The sequence below is a fragment of the Anopheles stephensi genome, chromosome 2 (assembly GCF_013141755.1).
Source record: "Anopheles stephensi strain Indian chromosome 2, UCI_ANSTEP_V1.0, whole genome shotgun sequence".
NCBI lineage: Eukaryota > Metazoa > Arthropoda > Insecta > Diptera > Culicidae > Anopheles > Anopheles stephensi.
Genome location: NC_050202.1, coordinates 46,455,474 through 46,473,692, shown reverse-complemented (window position 1 = coordinate 46,473,692; position 18,219 = coordinate 46,455,474). Strand labels below are relative to the sequence as shown.

The 18,219-nt window shown below is 40.2% G+C and overlaps 1 protein-coding gene across 10 annotated transcripts in view; it reads left to right on the top strand.

Moving 5' to 3' along the window:
* The window catches only part of LOC118506963 (uncharacterized protein ZK1073.1), a 43,296-nt gene that overhangs the window by 23,149 nt on the left and 1,928 nt on the right, over positions 1-18,219 (top strand). For 5 of the 10 annotated variants that reach the window (XM_036044796.1, XM_036044799.1, XM_036044797.1 and 2 more), the window contains exons 3-8: positions 13,026-13,076; positions 14,169-14,232; positions 14,378-14,495; positions 15,050-15,332; positions 17,801-17,913; positions 17,983-18,145. In XM_036044796.1, the coding sequence (XP_035900689.1) occupies positions 13,026-13,076; positions 14,169-14,232; positions 14,378-14,495; positions 15,050-15,332; positions 17,801-17,913; positions 17,983-18,145 (792 nt within the window). Of the gene's footprint in view, positions 1-10,911; positions 11,402-13,025; positions 13,077-14,168; positions 14,233-14,377; positions 14,496-15,049; positions 15,333-16,745; positions 16,758-17,800; positions 17,914-17,982; positions 18,146-18,219 lie in introns of those variants that run through there. The other 5 variants (XM_036044793.1, XM_036044792.1, XM_036044789.1 and 2 more) reach the window with 2 other exon arrangements.

Genomic DNA, 18,219 nt, shown 5'->3' with positions numbered 1-18,219 from the left:
TATAGAACGGTTCGGCCGTATTGCTCTTTATTTATATTTTCATCCTTATAAATGATGAATAATGAATGTTACAAGTTTGAGCTTTAAAATCTCATATGAAATTTGATGGTATAAGTTATTATAAATTGTGGAAAATATTTTCATCCTCTTTTTTCTCTCACTCAAGTGTTGAATAAATTAAAAAAATCTCAGTATGCTCCACTATTTAATTGAAAAATAAAGCTTATCTGCAAATTGTAAGCTATATTTTCTAGTTCCATCCCGGTAATAGTGTGGTGATCCATGGTGCGGTTTTAGTGCTACTAAAAGATGGATACTCAACTACTGCTACTAATTAAAGAAAAACTGCCGGCTACGCATGACTTAGTGAGCAATATGGCCAGGCCATCCTTCATAAAAAAAAAACTTTTCTGGCATCCTTTCTGAATTTTGTGTCTGAAGTAATATTAAGTAAGGCAGGAAAATATACATTCCACAAATTACCCTTCAATCGTCATAACCAACCCGAAGTAACCATCAGTTTATGGAAACAATCGAATCTTACATCCCACACGTCGAAAGAACTTCTTCGGCTGACAGGTGCCCGCCATATGAAATGCAACATCCTTCCCCATAAATATAGCTTCCTTTCCACTAGGTATAATGTGCCAAACCATCGGCTTCAATCGGCAACGTATGTCGATTAATTTAGCTCACCAAATGTGTATGAATGTGCGAACGGCATGTTTGCCCGATCGATCAAATCGGAAGGAAATCACGTCCATTATTACGGTAGCATCGACGGAACTGAATCTGATGGTGTTTGATGGTGCGTTGCCTTCCATCTGTCCTGCCCAATCACCAGGACGCCTTAATTCGTTTCGATGATCGACCACGTGGCCGGTATGCTAAGCCGATCGATGATGCTCGCTCGGAACGGTAGGTCGCCTGTCGGTTGTCTGGGAAAAACGAACGAACGACCACATGGTGAAGGGAAGACTTTTTGAAGCGTTTTACCTCAAACGAGGAAGCTTAATGCATTTGGATGAGGAGTAGAGCTTGAACCGTTACCACATGGATGGATGGAACGTTCTGCGGGTGTGTGTGTGTGCAAGTCACCCGTAGGAAACGTGCTTGTCTTTAACCGAAATGCTGCCGAAATGTTCCATTTTTCGTCGTGTGTTAATAAAAGGAACAGTCAAGTTGAATAATAAAAAGGAATGACTGGGCCACGTTCGTTCGTTCGTTTTATGATTCGATTTGGAGGTATGACAGTCGGGTTGTGTTTCATCGATTTTTAGTAAAACATGTGAAGCATATTTGATGTCAAAAGCTTGGTAGCTTTGAGCCAGACAAGCTGTGTAACTTCAGTAACTTAATGTAAATTATCAAAATGAATGTTGTTCGACTTTATATGAAATTATGCAACAATATTCTACAAACATTAAACTGAGTTAACTCACTATCAGTGGAGATTGCTATTGAGCCATCAATACCAATAGAAGATAACACTAAGTTCCTTCCTATCGCTTCTGTTACATCTACAATGTAACTATTGCACATGCTCGGCTGTAATCGCTAGCCTGCAGCAGTACAGCTTGTCAAGTGGGTTTGCTATTAACACTTGAAAAGTAGATGATAAACACCACTCAACTATTAGATTTTGTATCAAACCCCCGTTATTGATTTCTGATGTGTGTTTGAGAATGGACCAAGGAAAGTCATTAAGAGTAATATTTGTCTCACTCAATGTATGCTTCAAACATTTCCTTAGCAAGTCAGCATTTGACGAAGACCCTTTATTTATTAAAGGGGCTATCAAAGGCGATTAACAATCGTACAGCTGAGAACCTTACTTGACGGATTTTAATTACCCAGTAGACATAGAAACTGTGCATTTAATTGAATTTGGCGCCGATTGCTATCTCGATAAGGTCGGTATGAAATCATAGTTATGTCAAAAAAGACAAAAATGGTAGCCCGCAACCTCTTGAAGTTGTATCTTTATTGTTTGAGTATGGCTTATCGGCGTATTAATTGTTGAGTTATCGATCCATGAAAATAGACATTAACTCATTGTTTATACGAGAAGCAAAATAGTAAGAAAAAATATATATCAAAAATCAAATTGTTTGCCGACATAAAATTGTTTTGCTTAATCCTCTTCGTAACGTAACTTGTCTCTATACCCACGACATGTCGCTTTTGTATGGTATTTTTCTGATGCTATTTTGAAGCACTTGAGCAGTGGCAGGTTTTGTTTCTCAGTGGCGTTAAGAAAAATTTAGTTAGGAGGCCCATATGACATCGATTCTGCTAATTGGTTGGTACATTGCGAAATGCACACAACCACTTCTGATTTAAAGTAAAGTGTTTTGGGCCTCTTGCGAGATTGTGGCCTCTCATGACCGGGGGCAATTCCACAAACCGTAGAATCCTACTCTTATGAATAAGATAATATGTTACCAATCTGTCAACTTATAGCAATTAAGAGAATAATATGTATTAAGTAATAAATGCACAAACCAAAAAAAAATGCAGGTGGCAGACCTTGTTTCCTCATGTACTTAAAAGTTATATCTGCCATAATTTATTTCATATCCATTCTTATCTGTTGTTGAACACATGTTCTAGCATAAGAAAAATTACCCAACAGGAGATTTGTAGAGTTATTAAATTTATTACAGTATGCGCAGGGTTATTGTGACTTGCTAGCCATGTCTGAAGTCTGTGAAAGATTAAGTGGATAAATTTGCTGAGAGATGTAAAAACTTTTTCACTTTTATTTATTTCTCAATAAGATCTTCAAGCAATCTTTGCGAAATCTTTTGTGTCAGTTTTGATCAGAATAATGTTGTTTCAGATTTTTGAACATGTTTCACTTAAAAAAAATGTTTAAACATTTTCTACTACGTGTTGATCATACTTGAAATAGTGCAACAAGGTTTTCAGCTCAATCCGAAAATGGTCAACATTATCCTTGAACATATACAAGAATTTAGGCAGAAACTAAAGATGATTCAGTGATTTCAAGTCTTGGATGTAATGACAACTTTTATGCGGAATATGCTGTATTTAGAGAACGAATAAATTCTAATGTTCAATGGTTCTTTTATGGATGTTGACGTCTTATTCCAGTTAAATAGGGTTATCTTTACTTAGCTTTGACGTACCATGTTACAAACTGAAGCTGGTAGTCAGGTAGCTGAAAATATCATATTCCTGGGTTAAGTAGGTCACCTGGTTCAGGTTCTCACATCCCATACCCTGAACTCTACCTTATTATAGCTTAACTCAACAAAACCTACAGAATCTTTTAAAACTAATAGGGAAGAAGTGATCCATAAATTAATCTTTATTATATTTTACCTTCGCGCCTCAACCAACACAGCTCACCAAACTCTTCAAAGTAAAATATTGATCTCTGATACGTTTCACCTGTTTTACAAAAATGCAAACTTACTGGAAAATTTTACACCCACCGAAACTCCCCGTTCAACGAAGCTCCATTCGCGAGGCAAACGAAAAACATAAACGCCCCGAATCCCCGGTTGGTTTTTGTATGGCTTGCCTCACCAGTTATCATTTATGCATGAAATTCGATACTTTTCGTCCTCACCGGTTCTTCCCGTCCAGTGGTCAGGTAGGGATGGGACCTCTCAACCCCCTACCGGCAGGTTAACGAACTTTTACGAGGCAAGCCTCACGAGCCCTTTAACTTGCATTACGCCTTGCCTTAAACTCGAGCAACCCTCCGATGGATAATTGATTAATCCGAAGGGATTCCCACCGTTTTTTTGTGCAACGAAATGGATCGGTGCTTTTCCTTTCCTGGGCTACCGGTGTCTCTTGTTTCAAGAACAATTTTATTTCCCACATCGAACAAACAATGGCGCCTGAAGTGACGCATCGTTCCGGCGCAGTTAAGCCTCAATCCGATATAGGTTAGGTGGGCGATCTTTGTTTCCCATTTATTCCCCAATAACCGATCAATATATGATATCAAATTTCCATCTCGCTGATGGTAGAAACGTCCGCCCTTAGCGTTGTGATTGGTTGAGAAGAAAAATTGTTTCACTTCATTTAACCACACACGACCCTCGGGTCGAACATCCAACACACCGATACAGCGATACATTTGTGTGTGTGTGTATCGCAATCAAATAGTATTTTTGCTCCTCTTTTCTTTCTATACCATCAAGTCCGAGCGGTGAAAACAAAACAGAGCATCCTCAACTTCATGATGATTTGTGGAGCTAATTTAAATTTTCAACCACCACGATCAAACCATCAAACCAATCACTGCCAATCGAGTGGAAGCTGATGGTGGAAAGCCTGTTCCAATCAGCCGGCCAGTGTTTGACCATGGAAAAAAGGAGAACCGGGTTAGGAGGGAAGGCGGAGAATGTCAATAATTTCAATTCGAATTTGTATTGCGGGCCATACAAATCAATCGTTCGGGCTGGTCTCGCTGCTATTCCTGTCAGGCTTCAGGGGCGATGCACAAACATTTACCCGGTCAGTCTTCGCGCAGCCAGCAACACAACTGGAACGGATTTTCCACGAATAGTGGCAAAGTGCAAAAATAAAAAATTTACCCCTTTACGATCGTCAGATCGTGTGTAGTGATCGGTGAAAATTCAGAGGGTAGAAGTCGTATGGAAAATTTATTTACATGGTGCTACACAATTCGCGCTACACAAAAGTGTGTTCCTTCATGCGTTTCGCGCGCGTATCGATCATTATTGGCATGAAATAATTACCCCCGTGTGATGTGTCTGTGGTTCATAAAATCAAACTCCAGCAAGAGGAGAAAAGAAAGAATCCTTCCGAAGAATTATTTGCTTCGTTAGTGTCGTGCGCCCATCAGTTTCGCCAAACGGGCGCCTTTTTGCGTGAAAAGCGTGTGTAGTACGCGGGCGTGTATCGTTCGATCTTGTAGCCTGTGGCGTGGTGGTGATGGTGCAATTTATTGGCCATGAAAATGCGTAACATTAAGAAAGCATAAACCAGAACGCACCAAAGCGAACAATCGTGTTTATTTAGCGTCGTACCGGTTTTGTGCGTCTCGGTGTCCGGAGAAAATGTGATCTTATCGTGGCGGAAATAAAAGGGCCGTTATGTATGCGCTCGCGGTGAAATGAACAAAGATGCTAATGCTACAATTGCTTGTGAAGGAGGCATCGTGTTGCGTTGTTTACCACAAGCTTTTGAAGGACTGTGGGAGGCATGGATGAACAGGATGATTTGGTTGGACTTTCTTTGATTAATGTGCAATGTTCAGCTTTTTACAGGTGCAATAAAGATGACGATAGTAATAATCGTTTCCTTCGTACCTTTTTGACGTCTGTTGTTCGTAAACGTACCAAAAAATATTAGGTTTTTCGTTTAAAAGCTTTCAAAGTTACTAGACTTGTTTTAAAAAGTGTTTTTTTTACAAAAAAATACTTACAGCAGTTACTTTAAAGAACTACAGGACAATCTGATAAGACATGCCTATTTCGTGCCTATAATGAGCAGCTTCGTAGTTGTATTAGTCCAGGATCATCTATGATATATCATTTAGCTATAAAGCAATAAGACTAGGTCTCTCGTCTAGATGCCTTGGATTCACAATCTGATAAGATTCTTCATGGTTCATAAAGAGTTTTGTTGCTAGTAAGTAACATCAGGATATCAAATTGGAAGCGGCATTAGTTGCTAACATGAAGATATATGCATATATTTGCACCTGGACGTATCTCTAATACAAAGGACTGATTAACTAGTTACTAATATATTAAATAAAGTAACACAAAACTGACATGCTTAGTCCTCCTGAGTATCCAAAAAGATGATGATAATGATATTGATGCAGAAGATATACTTTCGTGATCAACTACAGTACATAACTCAATAACGCACAGTGTAAAATTCAGACAGCAGAGTGAACTTCTATACCTTCCCGGAATTTTCTCCAACGACTACTATGACGATATTTCCTTTGAAGTTTGTCATATTAGGGATAAAAACGATGAACCTATGAAATTGGAGCTAGAATAGCTAAAGTTATTTGTCTCAAACATCAGGTTTTCAGTGTATATCTGTAGTGAAACTTAAAATATGCGTAAGCTCCGTCAAAAAGCTAAGTTCTGCTTTTTAAACTGAGCTGTGGATTGTTATTTTTAAAACTAAACTACCCGACCTACCAATGGAGAATATCTTCAAAGATTTCATGAGTTTTTTTAAAAATTGAACAGAGCTTTGCCCTCATGCTATAAATTATTGGGTCATTTTTGTTCCGTGAAAACTATTACGGGACTGAACCCCATTTTGTGATACAGCATGTGGTACCTTTGGCTGACCTAAGAGATCTTATAATGTGTTCTGAGAACTAAACTTCTTGGATACCAAATTACTGAACAGTTATCCAAGTGAGTTGCGGTGAATAATGAACACTTCAAGAGTAAACGCTTTGGAGTCCCTCTACCAAACTATAATCCAGAACATTAATTTGTTTACAGAGTTTCGAACCTTCTCTTTAGGATTAACTTGGAACAAGTCGTGTGTCTTGAAGTTCTAACTAGTGCATAGGTTGATATTTCGACAATAGTTTGAGGTTTACTCCATATGCCCCATATACTCCACATACTGAACAGAAATGCGTAGTATTGATGAAAAAATGCTTGCTAACAACTACTTGGCACTGGCATCGAAAACATACGACAAAAAAAATGAAATAGAGTCAGGTCGCAAATCTTTATAAATTCACAGTTTGATTTAAATGGTAATAATAATAAGAATAAGAATAGAATGTTTTTGAACATTCTCATCCATCAACTTAAAAGTGAATATCCTTCTTACTATCTAGTATTTATGAGATTCTGGTTTCTCATCGTTACAGAATAAGCTCATTTCCTAGTCGTTAGAATTGATACTTTGTAAGTCACAATCTATGGAACCAAAATCAAGCAGCTAGCCGGAGGCTAACTGGTCACTAACCAACTCTCATCCGGTGCACGCCAAGCCTGGTTAGCGTATACCAGTTTAAGGCTGCAGCAACCGGAACATGTGACTTCCCCTTTTCGTCGTCGTCTTAACTGGCCGTAGAGACATTGGCCGGGCGCGAGAAAAGCGATTTAATTTAAAAGCAATTATCTGCAATTGAAAAGTTCATTGCAAACGCACATGGTTGCCGTGATGATGTGGCCATGAGCATGCACCAACTGTGCGATGTATCGGTATGAAGCCCTGCCCTGCAGCCCGCACGTACGTAGTTCGAAGTCGAACCCGTGCTCCGTGCATTCTCGTGCACCATAAACAGTTGCTGTGCCGATGGGACCGATAATAGTTTGCCGTTGCCGATCGATCGACGTACGTTGATTGGAAATTGATCGGAAATGGAGTTTTTGCGTGCTACACTTGAGGGAGGATTGTTTTATTTTTGTAAGGTTGGCCCATGGAGATGGCGCTCCAGGGCGTAACGTTTGGAAGATGTTTTGAGAAAGGAGCAACGCGCCAAGAGTGTGTGGAATGTAATTTATTTATAGCACTTGATTGCGGAACAGTTGGCGTCGTTGAGATGCGGTTGAAGTGCATTTTCGGTATAATTCATACGAGTCTGGGTGTCGGAGTAAGAGAATCTGACGGAGTACCGTTGGGTTTCCTTAGAAGCAAAATTCGATTAAACACTGCGAACTCTTCTCATTACGAATCAGTGGTTTATTGAGCGAACAAACTTCGGTATACAGTTCTTCAGATTCATTTGCAAAGTTCTTACTGAGAGCGGCCTCTTTAATCAGCGATCATTTGATGGGCTTTTGTCGCGCTAATAGCATCCAATTACCATTCCACGCTGATTAATCGCTCCATTAGATAAGTCTAAGGGACATTTTTTTCAGGGAGCAGGTTCGAATGGTTCTGTAACTGTCAGCCACAGACTATTTTCCCTCATTTAATCAGACCTTTTCCCCACTTTTCATCGGGCTGCTGGTAGTTATGCAGATGAGCTGTTATCCTGTCCAACCGTTCGTTTGGCTGCTACAGAGAATTTAACCTTTCATTTGGTGCTCAATGTCCACCGAAACAAAACAGAACTCCGAAGCATTTCAAAAAAGCTTGTTAGTCTTTCGAAAAGCTCTGAAAGGCATGAACCGCTAGACCGGATATACTATTACATAGAACAACGCCGGAACGAAGACAAATAGAAAGCACCGCGAAAACAAAAGCAAACACATTTTCACAAATAAGACTGAACGCAGCCACGAGTAACACAAGCACGGACAGGACGAAAATAGATCACGAACAACCGAAGCGAGGACGTGGCGTCCTGGTCCATGGTTCTCAGAGCTCAGCCTATCTTTGGCAGCACGGCCCACGTACCATTTCCGGTCCGGTTCACACCTTTTAGTGTCTGTTCGCATGCCGGCAATAGCATTCCATCGTGTATTTCCGTGACGGCAGATTGCAAAACGTTCAAAGTCACGTAACGATATGCTCGAGTTTGAAAGTCCGATGGACGAAAGCTGATTGCCTATCGTGCGGGGAACACACGATGGAAAGCGCTCTCACGTACACAAACACACAAACGTAGACCCAGACGGACGTATAAATGAAGTTGAAGTACCTTCGGCATGACGGAGCCTCGATAAGTGGCCACTTGTTGACGTGGGAGAAGGCAATGTTTTCTCGATAGACCGATCTGGGTTCGATCGCAACGGGCGGACATGACGGGAAGGCAGCAAGAATGATGAAGGTGACAGACGGAGAACCGGAAGGTTTCTTGCACTTTTACGCCTTTCCGAGCTTTTCGTCGCTTTACGCGAGCCTTTACGCGGCATCAGCCTTGTACTTTCAAGCTCTCCAAGTGTACGCTGGTCGAGGAACCCCTCGGCGGGCACATGTTTACACTTGCTATAAAATAAATATTAGCTTGCTGTTAAAATGTGCGCGCTCGACCGTAGGCAAGAGACGTTTGCTTCCGCATATGGATTCAGGGAGGAACGAAACAGTGGAAAAGGGTTTTGATGCGACTGTCAATATTGAAAAAGGAAACCGAGTAACGTATACCTATCAGGTTGCGAAGGTGTGGTACTCTATAGGTAATGGAGCACGAACCAAACATGCGGCAAGCGGTAAAAAATTGAAACTCAAATATTTAAACGAAGAAAAACGCAATTTTCTTGAACGATGTTGAAGAAAAATTTACGAGTAAGAAGCTGTCCTAAGCAATAACGATGGAGAAAAGACTTTTTGAAGATATTTTAAAATAAATTGAATTTTTACCTCGGGAATAAATCGATCTCTAGCATGTTTATCTTCTATTCGTCGCAAAATAAATTTGAAACTCGTGAAACTCGTGAAACTATTTTCGATTACTGAAACAAATGCTCAAAGATGTGTTATTGAGTTGTTTCAGTAGCATTGACGAAAAATTAAATGATGTCACTCATGTCAGATTACTTACTTACTTCTCGAAATCGTTCACGACAAAGCATCGATGTCTAGCCAATCCGGCTTTTCTGGTGAAAGCATATACGCCTTCATATCATCGCAGTTTGCGGCTATTGCGCCTCGCCTGTCCATGTGGACATCCAGAAAAGACTATACAGCTATATCTACAGCTATATAGTCTAAAGAGTCCTGGTGGGTCTAATTCGACACAACACCATGAGGTCACTACAACATTTTTCGCGGCTCGTATTTTAAGCGCCTCGAACGAGTATGTCTCGAAGACTGATGTGAGTACTTGGGGCTATATATGTTCTACAAAGTCCCAGCTTCGTCTGTCGCGACAGTATGGCTGGTTGGAATAATCCATAATGATCAATTGAACAATTTGTTTGGTGATTAATTTTGATATTCATAAAACCTAAATTACTGTTCCTCGCGTGATATGCTTCATGCTTTATGTTGAGGATAAAAGTCTGGTCGTAAAAGTTGTCTTGGTCTGTCTTCCTGAAACAAAGGTAATGTTACTAAAAATAAGCAATGCTTTAATTTTTTCTTGGTATAGTCGGCAAGACTCAATCCCACAAGCAAACTCGAGCTCGAAAAGTTTATCTTAGAAGCATTCTACCGCATTACTGTCATCTGAGGTCTGTTTTGGCTAATGGATGTATAACAATCCAGGTCAAAAACGTATCAGTAATCTACTGGTCTCTACTAAGCTCAGTCCGAAGTCTTCACGGTCGACGACGTGCCCCTATCTATGAGACATGGAAAGCTTGAAATAGATATTTTGTAAAAGCATTGTTGATTTTGTTCAGGATATTCATCAGCTTGTAGATGGATGCTTTGACCTCCGAAACGAATTTCCTAAATGGTGAGGACAATAAAGCTATCAAAAGTCGTTAAGTTCTACTCATCAACAATGTCTGTTGGTCGGAAAATGTCCTCTAGGAGACTCCAGGAGAAGCGAGTAAATTTTTAAAACCCAAGGCAGCTATAACTTGTTGTCAGAGTACTGCTTACTATTTACTATTCGCTTTTACAACTTCAGATGAGGTCATGGATGAACTTCAAAATACGTATAAATTTGAAGTTCCTTGGTTGTTTTGGGTATAGCTGCTAATAATTCCATGAAAGTGCTGCAATATGGTGTCCTTATACAAGACACTCTACACAGGAAGGAATACTCTTCACAGGAGGCAGTCTTTTCTATTGAAAGCAATTTAAAAACTTAACAGATCATCAAACTCATTGCTTACGTAGACGATAAATCTTGTTACATGTAAAGCTTTAGAAAATTGTCATGCCGGAGTGTTTCTGAAAAGTTAGTTGAAGAAATGCTCGCATAAATCTAACACCCCAGCAAATATGGAAAAGGAATGTAGTGCAGAAACTGAAATGGAAAAGCACTGGATTTGGCAGGTTTTCTTTTTTCTCAAGAACTTGCACCATAACAAAGGAAACCAACAAGATCATTATTCATTCTGAGCAGGAAAGTGTTTTATAGTGCACGAGCAAGCATAATATCTGTGATGTGGCTGCATACAATTACGACAAGTACAGAATTGCGTGGAACTTGCTACTACACTCCATCGCCAGTCCTCCGGTGAGCAGAAGCAACCTGCTCGACCGAACGAACGAACAACAACAACATCCGAGGCAGACCCTCGGGCGAGCAACAAGTTGATACGGAGTGGAAAGTGAAGTAATAAATAAACAAAGGGAAATAAAAAAGATTGCTCCGGCCAACCCGGTACCGCGAGCGAAGAAAAGCGAATTCGTTTCAGTGTATGTGTGTGTGTGTTTGTGTGCTTGCGAAAAACATCCTGCAAACAGGGCTTTCCAATTGGCAAATCGGCCACACGGCGGCCACCATCAACCGAACGACCGGAGTGGACAACGACCACAGCGTGGACTCGCTCGCGCGGTTCTGCACAAGTATCGGGAAACACAGCTTTCCGATTTATGTTTATGCTGCCAAATGGGACGCCGGGTAAATGCGAAAAATATGTTACAGGGTTTGTGATACTTGCTTGGCTGTGGTTGTTCCGTCCAGGGGCAGCGACGAACGGCAATGGTCGTACTTGCCGGACTGCACGAGATTGGATTTGAAAGGGAAGAAAGGCTTCTTCCCAGCATTTCTTTCACAGACGATCGAGTTTTTCATGCAAATGAAACAATCCATTCAATGGACGCTTTTACTTCCACACACCGACACACCGATACACAACACACCGACTGACTGGGAAGCTTTAACGATACGTTTCTGGATTCGTCGTAAGGTAGCGCTGTTCTGTAGCGAGCGATCCGGTTGATTTAGTTCATGGATTATTCATCCCTTACCGAGTACCGAGTACCAAATTGAAACCGCGAGTCTTGCGGTTCCAGCGAGCGAATGCGTGCCTAATGGTGAAGTTTTCATACATTTACAATAGAGTGCCATTTTGACGTGGTGAAATATGGTGGATTTGTTTTGCAAAGCACAGGAATTGATTCGTTCTGCGCTTCCTAATGGAATTGTGCTAGTCACCGCTTCCCGGGCACAATTTATGTGCCGATGTCAGTGTGTGAACGAACGAAGCGTGGATAGGGTTAAGTCGCGCTCTTAAGTACCTTTGTTAACCAACACTCTTCGGGAGAGTAGTATAATGTGCTTTCAAATCAAATTAACGTTGAAATTGAGTTGCTTTGTGATAAAGATATTCGTGAAGAATTTACTTTTACGGAATGATTTTCTCATAAAATTGATGTTGGCATCGAAATTTACAATGGTTGTCCAACAAACAAAGAAAATTTGGGGAAATAATGATAAATCTGAATTTCTTGCTAAATAAGTAGACAATAAATAGGTAAATCCACTTTTTATTTGCCTTAAAGGGAAATTCAAAAATGATTTTGGGTTTAAAATAATGTTAAAAAAACTCAACAAATACTTCTAATGTGAATTTTATTCTGCTCTTTAAATATCGAACAGAAGCCCAAGTCAGTCGAACAAAACAAGATATCGATTCGTGCATGAGGGCGCATTAAAGCTGCTTGTCTATTCCCTTGAACATTTCATGGACATGTTACAGTTTGTAATGTAATATTCATCTCAACAATTTTTGTCCCAACTATGAAGCGTGCTCGACTATCTCGTCTAGATTATTAATGGCTCGCTTACAGGAAGCTCAATCCTAACCATCCACCAGCCGGTCCAAGTGCATGGTTGCAGCTTCAACACAACAGACGCCTAGCGATTACTATCTCGTTCGATAGTTGAACATGGTTCTTTCCGTTTTCCTCTTCACTCAATTCGATTGAGTACCGTATTAGCGTCGAATGTGTTTTGTAGAGACATTTTCATCGATGCAATATTGATTTTGCGTGTGATGCGCGCATACATGCTTCATTAGCATTTATCTAACGTGTGATAAGATAATTTGTCGCTTGTTTGGACCATCGAGCTGGCATAATGATTGATAGAGTGTAATGATTCGATATTCTTGGGGTTTAATGCAGTAATTAAATTTTGCTATCAACGCTGTATGCAAATAGTGTCGTGCTCTAGCAGATGCATGATTTGCAACATTTCAATTGAAATATTAATACCATTTTCTTTATGTTCTCTTCCGCAGCGCTATGCAGTTAATACGGAGAAAAGCGGTGAAATCATCGTCACAGTGCAGGTAATTTTTTTATGAACATGTTACAAATAGCATATTTTCGTCTCTCGCAAACTACTTTTAGTCGAATGCTCGATTCGGTAGTTCTAATACTATTGAACAATACAGTGGTTCCGGAAACAATGTGTGATAATGAAGGAAGAATTTTAAATCTCATTTCTTATTATAGCTCACATCTATCCCTCTCCCTTCTTGAACGCGACAATATCGGGATTGAGTTTTGTTTCAAATTGCTCATTCATTGTGTTTATTTAGGTGTGACGTAAACTAAATTAATATAAAACTTATAAGACGCTTCCCATGCTCTTTCCACCACTCTCTTGACGCTCATCCACTCCCGTCAAAGCGAACAAACCTCAAAACTGAAGAAAAATCGAAAACCAACATAAACATATCACCTCGCAAAAGGTCGAGTTCTGCTCGCATCGATTACGCATCGAGTAAAGCACACTCGGCAGCAAAACTTTTCACACAAAGGGTCAAGAAAAGATGGTCCACCATCACCCATCCTAACCCCTGTGCCTTATTTTCAGCGCTCATATTTCCATCACCATTTGAAGTGAAAGTTTTCCTGGAAAGAAAACTCCCCCCCCCATGACTTGACGGTGACGCGGTCGATGGGATCTTATTGTCTTGGGTCTGTTTTCTTTCCCATCCGTTTAAGTGAAGGGCGTTGTTTTGGAGGTAGTGTTCTTGCCTCTTAACGTACCACCACTACTGCTTTTACTACTGTCTGTTGTTGACGACGTCCCAGTTGTGTCTATGCTCCCAGGAACAGGGAACACTATCTAAACCGAAAGTACAAAGTGAAAGAGGAATAGCTGCGAGCGACATGGAAGGCGGCTCGGAAATGAATAAACTTAGCAAAACTTTGCACTTCCCTCTTGGGAACGTGTTTTCGTACTCATATTTCTTTCCACTTCTGAAGTCATTGCGAGGAGAAGCACACACACACACACACACACACACACACACACACACACACACACACACACATACTTTATTCGTTGCCTTATTTCGTTCTGCTTTCCAAGAATAATTACTGATGCTATCCACTTTTATCCGCTCACCCTTTACTTCCATTTCCACTTCCAGGGCGATCTTTCACAACAGGAAAAGCGTGCCGTCTTCCTTACCGTGCACGATTTGGGCACGAACCGTAAGTACAGACACACATACACACAGCTGGGAAAAAATCCACGAAAAGAATAACACACCATTTTACTCCATATTAATGCGTACTGTTTTTCCTGCTGTTCTGCTTCGTTCCATGAAACCCCTGACCGGTAATTTTGCTGTGGCAGACTCTTCGTTCGAGGAGTTCGTCAACAGTGCGTGCATGATTGAAATCAAAGAACGGTCGTGCTTCATCCACATCGATGTACCCGGCCATGCGGATAATGCGCCCAATTTGGCCGACTCGTAAGTATTGCCCGGCGGCTTATGATGGATTTCGATGCGAAAGGGGACATGTGTGAATGTGTGGCAATGAAGAGATTACAAATTAGGATGAAACTTATTGATTTGTTTCTGTTCCGGTTTTTCATGCTTAGTTGAAGGCAAAAGTATGATGTTTTGTATACGATTGATACGGTTGATTTGTGCTGCAGATTAGCGAGATGTCGGTACTGGGCGTCTCCATTTCATACATCCGAGTACAAAGTACCGGGCGTCTCCATGGAACAAGTTTGCCTTGGTTAAAGTTGAAGTAGCTTTTAGCATGAAAAGAAAAGAATCATTTTATCACATTGAGGCTAAATAATACCATTTACAGGGAAAATTGCTATAATGTTAAAATATTACTTCAGTAAATAAAACAGTAAACTTGTTCCTTCCACCAATGCACGATGCATTTGCCTTCCAAAAGCAAAAGTTTCCCTGAAAAAAACCATAAAGTGCTACCGTGCCAGCCGTACAATTGATGGCCATGTCATCCAGCTAGAGCTGACTTTTATTTCTTTACAATTCTCCTCTAGGTTCCAGTTCCCTTCGCTGCAGCTGTTGGGCGAAGAGTTGGTCACGGTGCTGGACTTTCTGCACGTAAAGTACGTGATCGGTATCGGCGAGGGTGCGGGCGCAAACGTACTCGCTCGCTTCGGACTGGCACACCCATCTCGCTGCCTCGGGCTCATACTGATCAACGTTACCGGATCGGCCGCATCCGTGCTGGACGTGTTCAAGACGAAGTTTATCTCGTGGAAGGGTGACGAAGTTGGCCAATCGGCCGAGGACTTCCTGCTGTATCACAAGTTTGGCTACGTAAGTATTGTGCGCGTGAAGTGTGTGAGAGATCGTGGGATCAACGGGCAGGGTTCAAGTTTTCGATCGGGCGCTCTCCCGAGTAGTTTGTTGGTGTCGTCGAGCACGAACTAGTTTACCATCGAACACACTTTCATGGAAGCGTTTTCCCATGTCCCCGTTGAATTGGCTTTCGGTGTTATACTAGATGCCGCAGGGAACGATGGTGTCTCTCTCGTTACACTAGAAGACGCTCTCGTTTCATTCGCGGTTTTTTCTTCTTCTTCAAATCTATATGTCCAGTATGTTTAATGCAACCGTTTTAAAAGCAGGTATACAATCCCATCCCCATTTTATCATGATTTTCTCTTGATTGGAAATATTTCCTTCTTTTTTGGATAAATTTTAGACAAGCTCACTCTAAAGAAGTTTTTAACCATGGCTTTAAGGATATTGCAAATAACTTTCAAATCTTTATCATTTTTGAGTACTATTTCATACAAAGCTGTAAGGTCAGGCTTTTTCTTGTACTTGTAGAAAGCCTAAGCAAATGCCGTAGTAAAGAACAATATGGAATAGGACTATTTTTTAAGTCAAGAAAACGTATAAAATTATTATTCAGTAAATTATTGGCATGTTGACAATAGCACTAATAGAATTACTAAACTTAACAAACTTTTCATGAATTATTTAGGAGTTCTATTCCAAGTTTTTAATAACGAATACCTTAATGATTTAGGTTTAGTTAATTTTTTTACTATCTCAAAATAAATTTTCCATCGCACCATCCCTATCATCGTCACATTATCAGCACTGATTCATTAATCAACAGTCAGTCAGTCAATCAATCAGTCAAACCATCAATGATATCTTTATCAGGGTATCAACGTCACTGAAACAAATATCGTTTTCTTTTTCTCATTTTCTGCGTTCTTTTCTCCTTCTTCTTTCTCGTTTTGAATAATTTGCATACCGTTGCGGCGATAAATGCATCTTTATCGGTCAACCCAAATATGTTTGCGTTGCGTTTGAATTGCGATTGTTTTTGTGGCGTTCCGTCATCAATACATTGAACCCACTGTTTTTGATTTCAATAATTAAACACTTTAATTTGGTGATTGTCACAATAATGATTATTGTCATTGACTTGGATTTTTTTTACGATTAAAATTGGACGAATCCTCAAACTGTTTTTTAAATAATTTGTATCAATCGCAATAAAAACGATAAAATAATACAACTCACTACTAACTCAAAATAATCAACACAACACTCGATATCTGCAACGTCCACCGATAATCAAAACATACGCAACTTTGACCTCAACTGCATCACCTGCCATGACACCATTTCTGTTTCTGTTTCTGCCAACCAACCAACCAACCAACCAACTGACCAACAAAACAAACATAAACCAATTATCAAATCATGCAGGTTTTCTCCGAGGTATTTAGTGTATTCCGTTTATTTTAAAGCTCGTTTTAGTTATTTCCTTTCTGTGAAGCTTTGTTTGAGCTAGGCTTGGGCTGGCTGGTACCTCGCTAGGAGGAGGCTTTCCGCCCTCTTTCTTTTCTCTGTTCTAGCTTTGCGTTGTGGCTGATCGGTGTTTTGTTTGTTTCATGTGGTGCGCCACTTATAATTAAAACAAACACATACACACACAACATTGTAATAATGCACACTGTTAGCAGCAACTGGATGGTTTAATGGCTGTTGGAACCCTTGTTTGATGTTGTTTTAGTTGTTGAGGTAGCGATGTTGTTTGCTGTTTGTAGCGGGGTTTGGATCAAATGGGAAGTAAAAAGGGGGTGTTAAATTTAAAAACAGTGTTTCTAAATAATGAAATTGACTAACAATGTTTGGAAAGTATTCTAAAAATAAATATTTTCTAAATGTACATTTTTAAATAAGGAAATTTCAACTAATACTGGGAACATTTGTTCAAAATTTATTTAGAAAATTAAACTGAAAAATGACTAACCAACGACTGTATTAAATAGCTGTAAAAGATCTTCAAGGAAATGAAGAATTTACCTCATAAAATTGGAAGTACTCAATCAAATGGAAGCTAAATCTGGCTACTAACAAAAATATTAATGATAAAAACTGATAACACGATTGGACGATAGTAATAAAACACTAACATTTACTGAGCTACATAGTAGCAGAAAGCTTTTAATGTGCCAAAGCGAACTGATTCTTCAATCTCGCACTAGAAATCCCCATTCTAGAACCATAAACAGGGGCGAGTAGCTCACGAATGGAATCGTTCGAGCCTTCCGATTGAATGTTGTGTTAGATTTGTTTAGCATTGTTGTTTTAATTCTACCCGTACCTTACACAGAACGGCTGTCCTGTAGCGCCACTTAGTTGTGATCACTCGGTTGTGTTTGGCGAGTGCCCTAGAGAAGCGTTCGACAAACTCATACATAACTAATGCTTTCCTATTTTTACACACTCGGTCTTTCGGTCATTCAACGACCCAACAGCAACTGGTCGGTGACAATCCGGACAAGGAGAAGATTGTGTCCGAGTTCCAGAGCCGTCTGCACAGCTCGCTGAACAGCAAAAATCTAAAGCAATACGTCAAAGCATTTATGTCGTAAGTAGACCCTTACTGTGAGGCTGTAAGGAGAGAGATCTTTTAAAACTAAGATACAATTATTTGCAGGCGCAAAGATTTACCATTGAAGAACTGTAAGGTGGATTTGCTACTGATCACCGGTATTATGAGCCCGTACGCTAGCGTCGTCGAGAAGCTGTACAAGGATCTGAACAAGGAGAAGGTCACACTGCTCAAGGTGGAACGAGCGGGCGACGTGTTGGCTGATGCTGTAAGTACTTTGCTGAACATTGCTGCTATTTGTAAGTGGTTAATCGTATTCGTTCAACTCTTCTCCCCCAAACA